The sequence below is a fragment of the Phaethon lepturus genome, unplaced genomic scaffold (assembly GCF_000687285.1).
Source record: "Phaethon lepturus isolate BGI_N335 unplaced genomic scaffold, ASM68728v1 scaffold5686, whole genome shotgun sequence".
NCBI lineage: Eukaryota > Metazoa > Chordata > Aves > Phaethontiformes > Phaethontidae > Phaethon > Phaethon lepturus.
The window spans coordinates 1-13439 of record NW_010543993.1 but is presented as its reverse complement, the minus strand read 5'-3'; the positions used below and the strand labels follow the sequence as shown (position 1 = coordinate 13439).

At 40.3% G+C, this 13439-nt stretch overlaps 1 protein-coding gene across 1 annotated transcript in view; it reads right to left on the bottom strand.

The window, feature by feature from the left end:
• LOC104621898 (guanine nucleotide-binding protein G(q) subunit alpha) overlaps positions 1-7888 on the bottom strand; it is a gene marked incomplete at its 5' end in the record, with an annotated part of 19764 nt that extends 11876 nt beyond the window's left edge. The window contains 2 exons of the mRNA XM_010288522.1: positions 6613-6742; positions 7760-7888. Coding sequence (XP_010286824.1) covers positions 6613-6742; positions 7760-7888 — 259 coding nt within the window. The remainder of the gene's footprint in view (positions 1-6612; positions 6743-7759) is intronic.
• Between the last annotated feature and the right edge of the window lie 5551 nt (positions 7889-13439).

The following is a 13439-nucleotide window of genomic DNA, read 5'->3' as shown; positions in this document are numbered from 1 at the left end:
GTCCCACCATGGGGGAGTGAGCGAGCGGCTGCATGGTGCTTAGTTGCTGGCTGGGGTTAAACCACAACACCAAGTTCAATTCTTGTCTTCCTTAATGAACCTGTCACGTCACAGTGAGGAGTAAGAATAATATTTCTTGTAAATATCTTAATTGAAGGTGAAAACTAATACATTTAAAACTTTTTCATATTTCTGTCACCCACATTCTGAGAAAAATACTCTTTGCTTTATGTGGAATAAATAAATACATTCTTGCTTTCTGGGACTGGAAGGGAAACGGATGGGAATAAAGCAGTGTTCTGGTATGCTAAAAACATCTATACAGAATGAGCAGGGACATCTTCAACTAGATCAGGTACCCTCTTTTCATTTAAAACCATTGCCCCTTGTCCTATTGCAACAAACCCTGCTAAAATGACTGTCTCCATCTTTCTTATAAGCCCCCTTTAAGTACTGAAAGGCTGCAATAAGGTTTCCCTGGAGTCTTCTCTTCTCCAAGCTGAACAACCCCAGCTCTCTCAGCCTTTCTTCATAGAAGAGGTGCTCCATCCCACTTATCGTCTTCGTGGCCCTCCTCTGGACGTGCTCCAACAGGTCCATCTGGACATTGAGCTGTTGACCACTACCCTCTGGGTTGCGATCATCCGACTATTTCCTCATCCACCGAACAGTCTGCCCATCAAATCCATATGTCTCCAATTTAGAGAGGACGATGTTGTGGGGGACTATGTCAAAGGCCTTATAGAAGTCCAGATAGATGACATCGGTAGCTCTTCTCTTGTCCACTAATGCAGTCACTCCACTATAGAAGGCCACTAGGTTGGTCAGGCGGGACTTGCCCTTGGTGAAGCGATGCTGGCTGTCTCGAATCACCTCCCTGTCCTCCATGTGCCTTAGCATAGCTTCTAGGAGGATCTGTTCCATGATCTTCCCAGGCACAGAGGTGAGGCTGACAGGTCGGTAGTTCCCAGGGTCCTCCTTGCTACCCTTTTTAAAAATGCATGCAATTTTTTATTTTTTAATTTTTGCTATTTTGTTCTTTACAAAAGCTTGTGTTGACAGGTGATTCTCAATAGATCACAGCAAGGGAGCAGGTCTGCTACGTATGAAACCCTGACCCAGATTCTGGTTGTCTATGAATGATTTAGCACTGGGTGCCCCATGATCATGTGGTACATGACAGAGGAGAGGCAGCGCCACATCTGTCCACCTCTCCAGTCTCAACCACGAGCAGTGGTTCACACCGGGCCCGCCCCATGTGGGGCAGGCAGGAGACTATCACGAGCCCAATGAGGTGCTGGTGGCACCATGGTATTGCTACGTCTAGGTGGGGTTTTGACTTAGAGGCATTCAGTCATAAGCCTGCAGATGGTAGCCTCATGTCAGTGGCTCCTCAGCGAAATGCATGCACCAGGGGTCTGAATCTGCAGTTCCTCTCCTACTGAACAGGAATACTATTGCAACAACACATCATCAGTAGGGTAAAACTAATCTGTCTCACAATGGTCTAATAGACAGGATAGAGCTTACTGAAAGCCAAAACTAAGCTGCCCTGATAGGTGTTTAGCTCCAAGACAGGCTGGATCCATCCAAGAGCTAGAGGAACACAGGCCTAAGGCTGCTGGAATGTGCCACAAGTTTCTGTATGTATGACAGAAAAAATGCTTTGAATTACAGTTATGAACATATTACAAACTGAAAAACAAAAAGTTTCAAAAGTTTTTCATAATGTTAATAAGGAACATAAATAGTTTAGCAGTGAGGCAGAAGAACCATCTTCAATACAAAGAGGAGTTTTAGAACTTTTACCTCCACATTTACCTCCAATACGTTTTGTTTTGAAAGTGAAAACATGAAAAATCAGGACAGCTTTATGATTAAGTTCTTTTTCATAAGATTTGAAAAAACGTCATGGAATAATATCACTTCAGTCATTTCAAAGTGGTAGGAGAGCCCAAGACAGAAGGGAAATGTTCAGTCTATATGTTACATTCAGTTTGTAACATGTGAACACTTTTAGCTGATAACAACAAAGGACAAGATTGTATACACTGAAAGCCCAGGAAGATATTCTTCCATCTTCTTTAGAAGATGGCCAAGTTATAAATAATTTAACACACTAACATCCATGCAAAATTGTGAAAGTGAGGTTTCTCTTTAATCTTCTTCTCCTAAAAAGACTATTTCAATGTATTTTTATTTACATTTACCAGAAACCAAAATGTTCACAAAGACTAGGAGCCTATGTATAGCACACATTACAGTCTTAAATTCATCTCTCTCTACCCCATTAAGCAGGATACATTTTATGCTGCAAGCTATTTGCACTACTATTTTTCCTTGTGTCATTCATGTTCCACTCTATGTTCCATACTTGGGCTCTAGTTAAAAACACAGTTCTGGTAGTGTGATTCTGTTAGATCAATACACTGAGAAAAATAATTAACATCACATCTGACACCCTACCTCCTGACACCCTGCCCCTTGATCAATATTGACAGTGTAGTATTGACCAACATTGGCAGGGTAGGCAGGGTGCTGCCCATATTATTCATGTAAGGTATGATTCTCTCAAATCACACTACCATTGGTGGAGCCAAGGAGCGGTGCAACTCTTATCTGCATTCAAAAGGCATTTGCACGATTGGCTGTTGCTGCCGGATAACCTGGACAACAAATGCCCTGCCCCTTCCCCTCCCCCCCGCCCTGCCCCTTCCCTGTTAGCTTTGCAGTACCCCACCTTCAGCCCCTCCTTCTAAGGGGCTTCTAACCCCTCTCTAAGGTGCTGCCTGAGAACTGGTGGGTGGGTGTCCACCACTAGGAGATACACCTCCTGGTTCTATTTCCCGGCAGAGCTTTTTGTGTACCCTATGTCCTAGCCCTGATTAGAAGTTGTCATGAGTGACCGTCACTCAGTCACCTTTGTTGTGGACACCAGGGTCCAAATCTCATCGTTGGATCCACAGACTGCCCCTTTGGGCTGTCTTAGAAGTGATTATGCATTTCAGGAAGTGATATTGTCCACGATGAGCCTGGAGCCACTGACTCAGCCCAACTACTGGACCACCCTGGACAAATGGACTGATCTGTGTACTGGTTTTGGCTGGGATAGAGTTCATTTTCTTCATAGTAGCTCATATGGTGCTATGTTTTGGATTTGTGACCAAAACAGTGTTGATAACATAGGGATGTTTTAATTATTGCTGAACAGTGCTTGTACAACATCAAGGCCTATTCTGCTTCTCACACTGCCCCGCCAGTGAGTAGGCTGAGGTGCACAAGAAGCTGGAGGAAGGAGGAGAGGAGGGGGATGTTCAACGTTATAACATTTGTCTTCACAAGTAATTGTTAACACGTGATGAAGCCCTGCTTTCCTGGAAATGGCTAAACATCTGACGGTCAACGGGAAGTAGTGAATGCTTTTTTGCTTTGTTTGCATGCACAGCTTTTGCTTTATCTCTTAAACTGTCTTTATCTCTACCACAACAATCTGGAAAAATCCTCCTGCTATATTGCTGTTTACTGTAGTTGTTTTACTTGTACTATTGTTGGTTATTCCGAGCAAGCCCCTCTTCTGAATATGCTGTGGATACTGTTCTTAGGGACAGTCCACCAGGACCTTGCTGGTTGGGATCCTAACTTGTTACTTTTCACATCTCAGGCACTGGCAAATGTCAGAAAGGGAACTGATTGTTGGATTTGTACACAACATCCTGCATCTGGGCACCAAGGGGTTCCTGTGGTGGGAATGCTGGTATTGGTGGAATTGTGGGGCCATGCACCTAAAACATTTGTCAGATATTACTCTGTTCGAGCTAATCTCTCAACCACCAACTACCCGCTGCCACCTTGGTAAAGAACGGATCAGAATTCTACGTCCTCCAGAACTTTATGGGCTATGATCTGTCCCGTGATCAACTACAAGCCATGCGGCGGGGTCCATCCTACACCATGCAAACCTACCATGCCAAGAGAGGGGTCCTGCACACCCGGACTAATAGTGCCTGGGATGCATGTTGAAGGAAACCTCTACGTGACCCATGTCCACAGTTACCCTGATGCCCTGCGACATCAGCCTGGTAGAATGGGGATCCAGATTTCACCAGTTTGCACGGACTCTCCTTCCTTGGCTAGGGGTCTCCGAGCTGGAAAAAGTGATCATCAGTCTCTCTGCTACCCTAGAAAATATAGAAAACATAACAACTGATGCCATCCAAGCACTGCAGCAAGAAGTTGATCAAGTATCACAGACTACCATTCAAAACCACTAGCCTTAGAGTACTTGCTGGCCACGCAAGGTGGCATTTGCACGTTAGTAAATACTACCTGCTGTGTCTATGTCAACCAAGATCTACGCATTAAGACCGACCTTAATCCAGGAACAACTAAAGCCCTTGCATCAGGTGGCAACCGAAAATATCGATTGGGGGATTGGCAAATTGTGGTCACGGTTCCTCTTGGTTCCCAGATCTCAGGGCAGCTGTCAAAAGATTTTGGCTGTACTTTTTGCAATTACCTTTTTTATTGTCATTGTTTATATTTTGTTTTGTATCAGTGGATGGGGTTGTAGATTGTGTTGTAAAGCATTTTCCCAGTCATGGTCACTTCCCAACCCAGGTTAGGGCCACTAGATATAAGCGGATGCTGGTTGTAATCTCTTTCGCAGCCTCTCTTGTAGCAATTGAGAAGGCGCCATAGCAATCACCTCCCAGATGCCTGTGCAACTGATACTTGATAGAGATGATTCTATGGTACCCCTCATGATGCACCAGCTTTTGACTTCTGACTATGTAACTTATACCCTGCAGGCGTCGGAACACCAACCTCACCTAGCTTATTATATAACAACCCGCCAAAATAACACCCTAGTCTATAACTCCATGTCACATGATGATTTGAGAGAATCAAGGGGTGGAATCGCAGAATCACAGAATCACTAAGGTTGGAAAGGACCTTCAAGATCAAGTCCAACCATTAATCCAGCACCACCATGTTCCCTAAACCATGTCTTGAAGCACCACATCCACTTGTTTTTTGAACACTTCCAGATATGGCGACTCCACCTCCTCCCTGGGCAGCCTGTCTCCTGACACCCTGCCCCTTGACCAATATTGTCGCAACTCTTCTCCACATTCAAAAGGCATTTGCGCTATTGGCTGTTTCTGCCAGATGATTCAGACACCAAATGTCCCTGGCAGTCCACCAGAGCCATGGCATTGCTTATGATCCTGTGTTCACTATCAGTGATTGGGTGAGTCACTATGTGGGGGAATCTTTCTTACTTCCTCAATAAAGCTTTGTTTTATAACGTGTTGTCAGACTCTATTACTGTTTGCACCACAACATCAAAGATATATGTCTTACAAAATAAAAATAAAAACATTCCAATACCCACCAAGTTCAAAAAAATACAAAAATAAACAGAATACAAAAATAAATTACAAGATGCATTCACTATATAAGCAACTGAAAATGTCTTCTTTGTAACAGCTGTACTTTTTAAGGAGATGGCTGTTGATATAATGTAATGAGATTTCTTTCTTTTATGGGAAAAGTATAAATTTAAAAGCTTTCAGAGCTCCCAGTCTTTCTTAAAAAATTAATACTTAAGAAAGGTGAGAATACAATTATGACTGCCCAGGGACATCTGTTTTACCTTGCTATGTCAATCCTTCTCTTAAACAATGAAATCAACATATATACACAATCATGAAGAACATTAACATGTTTTCTTTTTTTCATCTAACTTTTGTAAATGAATGTTAAAAACTTGCACAGAACAGTGCTGGTGAGTAACTCATGTAAGTTTGATGAATAACAGAAATAGTCTTCATGAAAGAAAAAAATCCAAATATTAAATTCCCCCCCTACTTTGTATAACTATACAAAACACTGGGTACTACTGCATTTTATCTGCTTAGTTCATACATCACCACCCATGAGTTTCTTACTTCTGTTATTCTTTGAAATAGAAATACAAGTAGAAAATATAAGCCAATGTAAAAGCTATACTTTAAGTCAATGGAATGAAGTTTACTACTTTAGGGTCGGTTCTAGCAAAGAACCTATGAAGTTTGGTTTAATTCCCACTGTCTGTTTTTATGGCTCTGCTACACAACACTAACTATGCAAATAGCTACAATAAGAACATTTCTCTACAGTCAACTATTCCACTTTTAACACAAAATAGATAGGTTCCACTGACCCTCCATGGAGGAGATCAGTTTGTGTCATATTATTATTAATATTATATCAGATTAGCCTCTTAAACCTTGTAGAACTTCTCATTTCATTACATGTAGTTGCATATGACTGCTGATAGACATTTGGAAAACAGCCAGGACTGGGCAAGCCAATCTGCTTTGAAAATGTCTTAAAAGAACTAACTAACAACTTAAGAGTTTTGCTGTTTAGCATTAATCTATCTATCATGCTTTACTGGTCCAACGAATTTAATATCCAGATAATTATGTAAAAACACACACATTTCTACTGAAGCTCTCTACAAACTTGTGCTTTAATCACATTTTAAATAATATTTAAAATTTAAAATTAATTTTAATGAAAGTTTTTTTTCTTAAAAACTGGTGATTTATGCTGACGCTTGCTTACCTCATTGTCTGACTCCACGAGTACTTGATCATATTCACTAAGAGCTACTAGGAACATGATAGATGCGACATTTTCAAAGCAATGTATCCATTTTCTTCTTTCCGATCGTTGGCCTCCTACATCCACCATTCTGCAAAATTAACAATGATCTCATCAACTCCACAAATACCTTAGCAGATAAACATACAATCACATATGGAACACTGAATTAAAGGATTTAGTTGAAAACAAAATTTGGTTTGTTTTTCTTTAAAATTTTGCCATTCGTATTGAAGACTAATGGAATGTGTTGTAAGTAAACAGGTTATCATATTTGCTTTTTAGTCTGATGTGCTTTCTGAATTTGAATTATTATGGGTCTCGAAACCCTCAGATTTCTGATATTCAAAACTCTCATGATTCTGAGCTATGATTCTAGAATGTATGCCCTGTATATTCAGCAGAAACACATGTCCACAGAATGAAGTTGGTGGCCTGCCTTTCTCCCAAGAAATTACCAGTCAAAATTCCAAACTTGTCAAGGCTGCCTAATTTTAAGAGTATAAATAGAATACAATCTGTATTTACTGAACTTGTTAACAGTCAAAATAAAAACTCAAATTTTCTGGCAGGGTATACTCCCAATTCATTATGGGTCTCAATGTAACTAGACACTCAGGTGTGTTGAACTCGAAACTTGAACTTGAAACTTGAAATTGTAATTGCATAGTTATTCTTCAAGCAATTATATTTGCACTCAAAATGACCCTGTGGGGAAAATTATTTGTAGGAGTGGTATTAAATTTACAAAATGTCACTTCTCTCTAAAAATCAAGTACAGAAGTGGTACCTTTACATTTCATAATTTATTCTTCATAATAAAACTGATATACCAATTTTATTGAAAAATGACTTCCAGTTCTTCTATAAATAATAATTATCTTCAGAAAAAGACAAGTCTGTTTTTCTCTCATCCTCTTGACATCTTTAACAACAGCTGCTAATCATATATGGACAAAAACATGAAAATAAAATGAAAAAGCTCAAATTTTAAACCATTGAAAAACTACTTTTAAAAGTACTTTTAACCAGTATCCTATACATGGTATTACTAATGTAAAAGGGAACAATAGAAAGAAAGCAAATGGGTGTTAAACTTTTTTTCTACCTGAAAATGACACTTTGTAAGTCGAATGGATATTCAATGATCCCTGTTGTTGGGACTCGAACTCTAAGCACATCTTGCTGAGTTGGCAGATAGGCTGAATCTGCTATGCGGTCCAAATCGTTAAGGTAACTATAGATGGGGAGAAACAACAGCAATGCAAGACAGTGATACCATAATCCCACTGAGAAAAAGAGAAAGGAAGACTTGGGAAAAGAAATGGGGTGTGGGATAGGAAGAAGTGTAACAGAAAAAAGACCAATATCCACATAAAAGAGGGAAGGAAATATAAAGGAGTGCTCTATTCTCCCTTCCTGGACATTTTCATAGCTTCAAGTAAATTCTACAAAATGACAGCATGATTATTATGATTTTCATATAAATTTGCTTGGCTTTCACATGTTGAATCACCAGCAATGCAAAATTTTCAGTTATTAAATTCTGATTAATTTAAAGACAAATAATATGATAAAATGTGTAAGTAATATAAGACTATAGTTTTATCTGAAACTATAACATATTTCTTGATAATTACTCCGCAATGTTTACAAAGGATAGATAAACATGAATCTCCCAAGTGACAGTGAACTATTAATTATCAATTTCAAAATGGTAGGAGGATAAATGGCACTATTTGGAGATAAAAGAAAAAAACCCCACACTGACAAATTAAAAAACTCTCCACCTGAAATTCCTGCATCCAGACTGAAACTTCTGATCAAGTTAGTAAGCCTGCAGTACATGAAATACATCCCAGTCAGTTAGCAAATAATCTGAAACTGCAATAAAATTGCTTGTAAGGGCTTGTTAACTACAACACACAACTCTTATGCTATTGCTTAATGGTGGTTTTCAAGTATAAAGCAGTAGTGCACTGGAGGTTTTAATTAACTTTTCATAAAAGATGCTCCGGTAGAAGAGGGATAATATACCAATGTGTGATAGCCTGTTTGGGTCCAGGAGTTGCACATTCCATGAATTCGGTGCACCAGGCAGCTTGGGGTCTCCCCAGTGTAGATGTCTGGGAAAAAGACTGTCACAGGAAATGAAGTTTTTGTGTATTTGATTACTTCCAAGCACAAGAATGACCTGGTTGATCAGAGTTAGTTGCTGGTAAGATAGCCTAAGGCTACCCTGATTCATTCCAGGGGAGGGTAGCAGTGTACTCCATGCAATTTATCAGATCATTAAATATCACTGAGCTCTGAATGTATTCTTTTCTTCATAGCTATTATTCAAGGTGTTCTTTTTTAAATAAATCCATACAAGGAATAATGGGACTACTCTGAATGATTTGTTATGCAATAGTGAAAATAAGTTGTTATGAACAATGACAGAATGAATGACAGAATGACAACAATGACAGAACTCAAATGAATTTGAGTTCTACCTTACAGCAAAAATGTAGAAGAATTAATTTGTTATTTCTGGGAGGAAGCCAAAAATATTATCAAATTTTCCTCACTATGATTTTATTCATGAAAGATTAAGCTGATTGATAGTAAATGTTGAATATGAGAATATTACACATATTCAGAAAGATGTATTAAACCATATATCTCTGAAAAATTTTCATATTCAGAAGTTACTACTCTGAAAATATTTTCTCAGAACCCTGCCTAGTTTCTGAAAAAAAGAAAAAGGGCTTGAAAATCTGAGCATTTCATCTGCCCTTAGTTGTTTTACACAAAACATCAGAATGGATAAGCTGACCATCAAATTGCTGGGGGGGGGAATCCATAACAAATCCATAACCACCACAACAGGAAATCTGAAGATATGCTGAAACACTAATTGTTCTCTTCCCCCAAAAAAACCCCTGGTTTTGTGACTTTATTTCAGAAAAAAAAAAAGGGTACAAAGAAGCACTGTGGATCATTACATGCTATAGTGGTATTCATGAAAGCAGGAGAGCTTTAAGATAACTTTGTAGGTGACCCATTCTTACAATTGCTTGTTGTATTCCTTTCAAAAGCCTCAGCTGTAGTCTCCAATGTGTGAACCTGGTTACTGTACCTCTGCACCATGTGCATAGTGGACATACTATTAAGATATGCAGTAGTGCACATCTGACTTTTTTAGAAAGACAATAATTTAAAGGGTCATTATTAAATGCGTCTCATTTGTGTTACTGGAAACTGTTTAAAGAGCAAAGTGTCCAAGCTAGTGTCTTCGCACAAAACACTGATGTCACTGAGTTTCAGAAGTACTAATTTATCCTTTAAAATTACATCTTTTCCTCATCCTCACTCAGTTCTGCTCAAGTTCTGCTCTTACACATGTACTAAACAGAAAACTTCTTATGCATTTCACCAACAGCACCTTCTAGAGGCTAGACAGAATCCTTACACAACCTCATAGAGCCCTATTTCCTTCCTTAGATAACTTCACTTAACAGTTTAAAGGATCATAGGATCATAGAATCATAGAATAGTTTGGGTTGGAAGGGACCTTTAAAGGTCATCTAGGTCATCCACCCCACCCTGCAATGAGCAGGGACATCTTCAACTAGATCAGGTTGCTCAGAGCCCCATCCAACCTGACCTTGAATGTTTCCAGGGACGAGGCATATACCAGCTCTCTGGGCAACCTGTTCCAGTGTTTCATCACCCTCATTGTGAAAAATTTCTTCCTTATATCTAGTCTATGAATTTCTATAGTCTATAAGAATTTCTGATTCTCTCCCCCAACCCACCTGGGGAGGGGGGGGGCGAGCAAGCAGCTACGTGGTGCTTAGTTGCTGGCTGGGGTTAAACCATGACAGTACCTCACAGAAAACTTAATATAGTATGCATAAAATCCTTTTAAAAAAATCTTTGTTACTAATAAATCACAACCAGAATCATAGTGCAAGAAAAGCAATTTAGAATACAACCTGCAATTTTTTGCAATAATGACAACACTTAACCCCTACCACTTTTCCTTCTCACTAACTTAAAACTTAATGAATAAATATATCACTGTATTCATGAAAACAGACTAATAGTTCTTTGTTGTACAACCTTACTTTTCAATCTATTATTATTTTTATATTCCTGCCATGAGCATATAGAAAATATTCAATTAATTGTTTCAAAATAAAAAGAGCTTTTTCCAGTATACTGGGTCTGGCTGGGATGGAGTTAACTTTCTTCATAGCAGCTGCGTTTTAGATTGGTGACCAAAACAGTGTTGATAACACACCAATGTTTTAGCTATTGCTGATGTCGCGTTCAGCACAGCTGAACAGTGCTTGCACAGCATCAAGGCCTTCTCTCTTTCTCACTCTGCCGCCCCAGGGAGTAGGCTGGGGGTGAGTGAGAGACTGAGAGGGGACACAGCCAGGACAGCTGACCAAAATCAACCAAAGGGATATTCCATAACATCACACTCAGCAATAAAAACTGGGGGTTTGGTCTTTTCCAAGGTAGCCATTGCTTGGAGACTGGCTGTGCATTGGTCTGCTTGTGGGAGGTGGTGAGTGAATGCCTTTGCATCACTTGCGAGTTTTCCCCCCACTCTTCCCTTCACTTATTAAAGTGTCTCTATCTCAACCCATACGTTTTCTCACTTCTGCTTTTCTGATTCTCTCCCCCATCCCTCTGGAGAGGAAGTGAATGAGCAGCTAGGTGGGTGCTTAGTTGCTGGCTGGGGTGAACCCACCACATCCACTTAAATTTCTGTCTTGTTTTGGTTTGGTTTTTTTAACAGAGACATTTGTGTAGAAGAATAACTTGGACTGGAATTCAGATTTTAATGCAATTTGTACATTCTTGCCCTGAAGGAAAGGAACAGAGATTTATTTTAACTTTCTTCTCATGACCATATTTTATGTTAAGTAATTTCACACTTGTGGTGGGTTGACTCTGGCTGGATGCCAGGTGCCCACCAAAGCTGCTCTATCACTCCCCTTCTCAGCTGGACAGGGGAGAGAAAGTATAACATAAAACTTGTGGGTCGAGACAAGGACAGGGAGAGATCATTCAGCAATTACCGTCATGGGCAAAACAGACTCGACTTGGGGAAATTAGTTTAATTTATTACCAATCAAATCAGAGTAGGATAATGAGAACTGAAACCAAATCTTAAAGCACCTTCCCCCACCCCTCCCTTCTTCCCAGGCTCAACTTTGCTCAGGATTTTCTCTACCTCCTCCCCCCGAGTGGCACAAGGGGATGGGGAGTGGGGGTTGTGGTCGCTTCATCACACGTTCTTTCTGCCGCTCCTTCCTCAGCAGTGTAGGGTCTCTCCCATAGGAAAAGGTTCTCCATGAACTTCTCCAACACGAGTCCTTCCCACAGGCTGCAGTTCTTCACAAACTGCTCCAGCCTGGGTCCCTTCCATGGGGTGCAGTCCTTCAGGAACAGACTGCTCCAGCATGGGTCCCCCACAGGGTCACAAGTCCTGCCAGAAAACCTTCTCCAACATGGGCTCCTCTCTCCACGGGACCACAGGTCCTGTCAGGAACTTGCTCCAGCAAGGGCCTCCCATGGGGTCACAGCCTCCATTGGGCACATCCACCTGCTCTGGCGTGGGGTCCTCCATGGGCTGCAGGTGGATATCTGCTCTAACGTGGACCTCCATGGGCTGCAGGGAGACAGCCTGCCTCACCATGGGCTTCACCATGGGCTTCACCATGGGCTGCAGGGGAATCTCTGCTCTGGTACCTGGAGCACCTCCTCCCCCTCCTTCTTCACTGACCTTGGTGCCTGCAGAGTTCTTTCTCTCACATATTCTCACTCCTCTCTCCATCTGCAGGTTGTTGCGTGGTTTTTTTCCCCCTTAATTCACTCCCGGATTGGCTTGGCCTTGCCCAGCGGCAGGTCCATCTTGGAGCCAGCTGGCATTGGCTCTATCGGACATAGGGGAAGCTTTTAGCAGCTTCTCACAGAAGCCACCCCTGCAGCCCCAGCCCCCCCGCTACCAAAACCTTGCCACACAAACCCAAGACACACACTTTTGCAGATTAGCTACACTTCCTGTTACCATATTAGTACATATAACTTTCCATTCTTCTATCAACTTGGAATTAAACATGTTTCTGAAAATCAGACTGAAAGCTTTGCCTGCATCAGCAACACAAAATTACTTTCAAGATACTCTAAAATCAATAAAGTCTCCTTATATTTCTCTTTAAAACTCATGTCCCCTCTGATACAAAATAACATAATGAATTAAAAAAAAATCATCATTGGGTAAGCATGTGTATCATTGGGATTGACATCAGGGTATTTCTGCTCTACTGCACCCACTGCTTTGTACCACATCTGAATATTTTGCAATATAACAGAAATTAATTGTTTCTCTTTAGTCATGTATAATCTTCCCAAAATGCCAGTGGATCAAATCAACACACTTATGCTCAATATCATTATAATGACTTTTGTATTAACTGCATAACAGTATATTTTTATGCCTCTAGAACTGCATATACAAACCCAAGATGTTTTCCATTAGGAGGGATGGGGTGATGTTTTGATTTTTTTAAAATAAATTACTTATTGGGTTGACAGAATGTTTCAAAATGCTGAGCGGGAATATGGAAAGTGTAAATGAACAGAAGTGAATATTTACATAAAAAGGAAAAGACAACTGAAATGCCATTATTATTTAAACACAGACTACCAGCACATGCAATTTTCAAATATTATTATAGCTGTTACATGTGGAAGATTTTATGGAGGAAAATGGTCATTACTGGGAG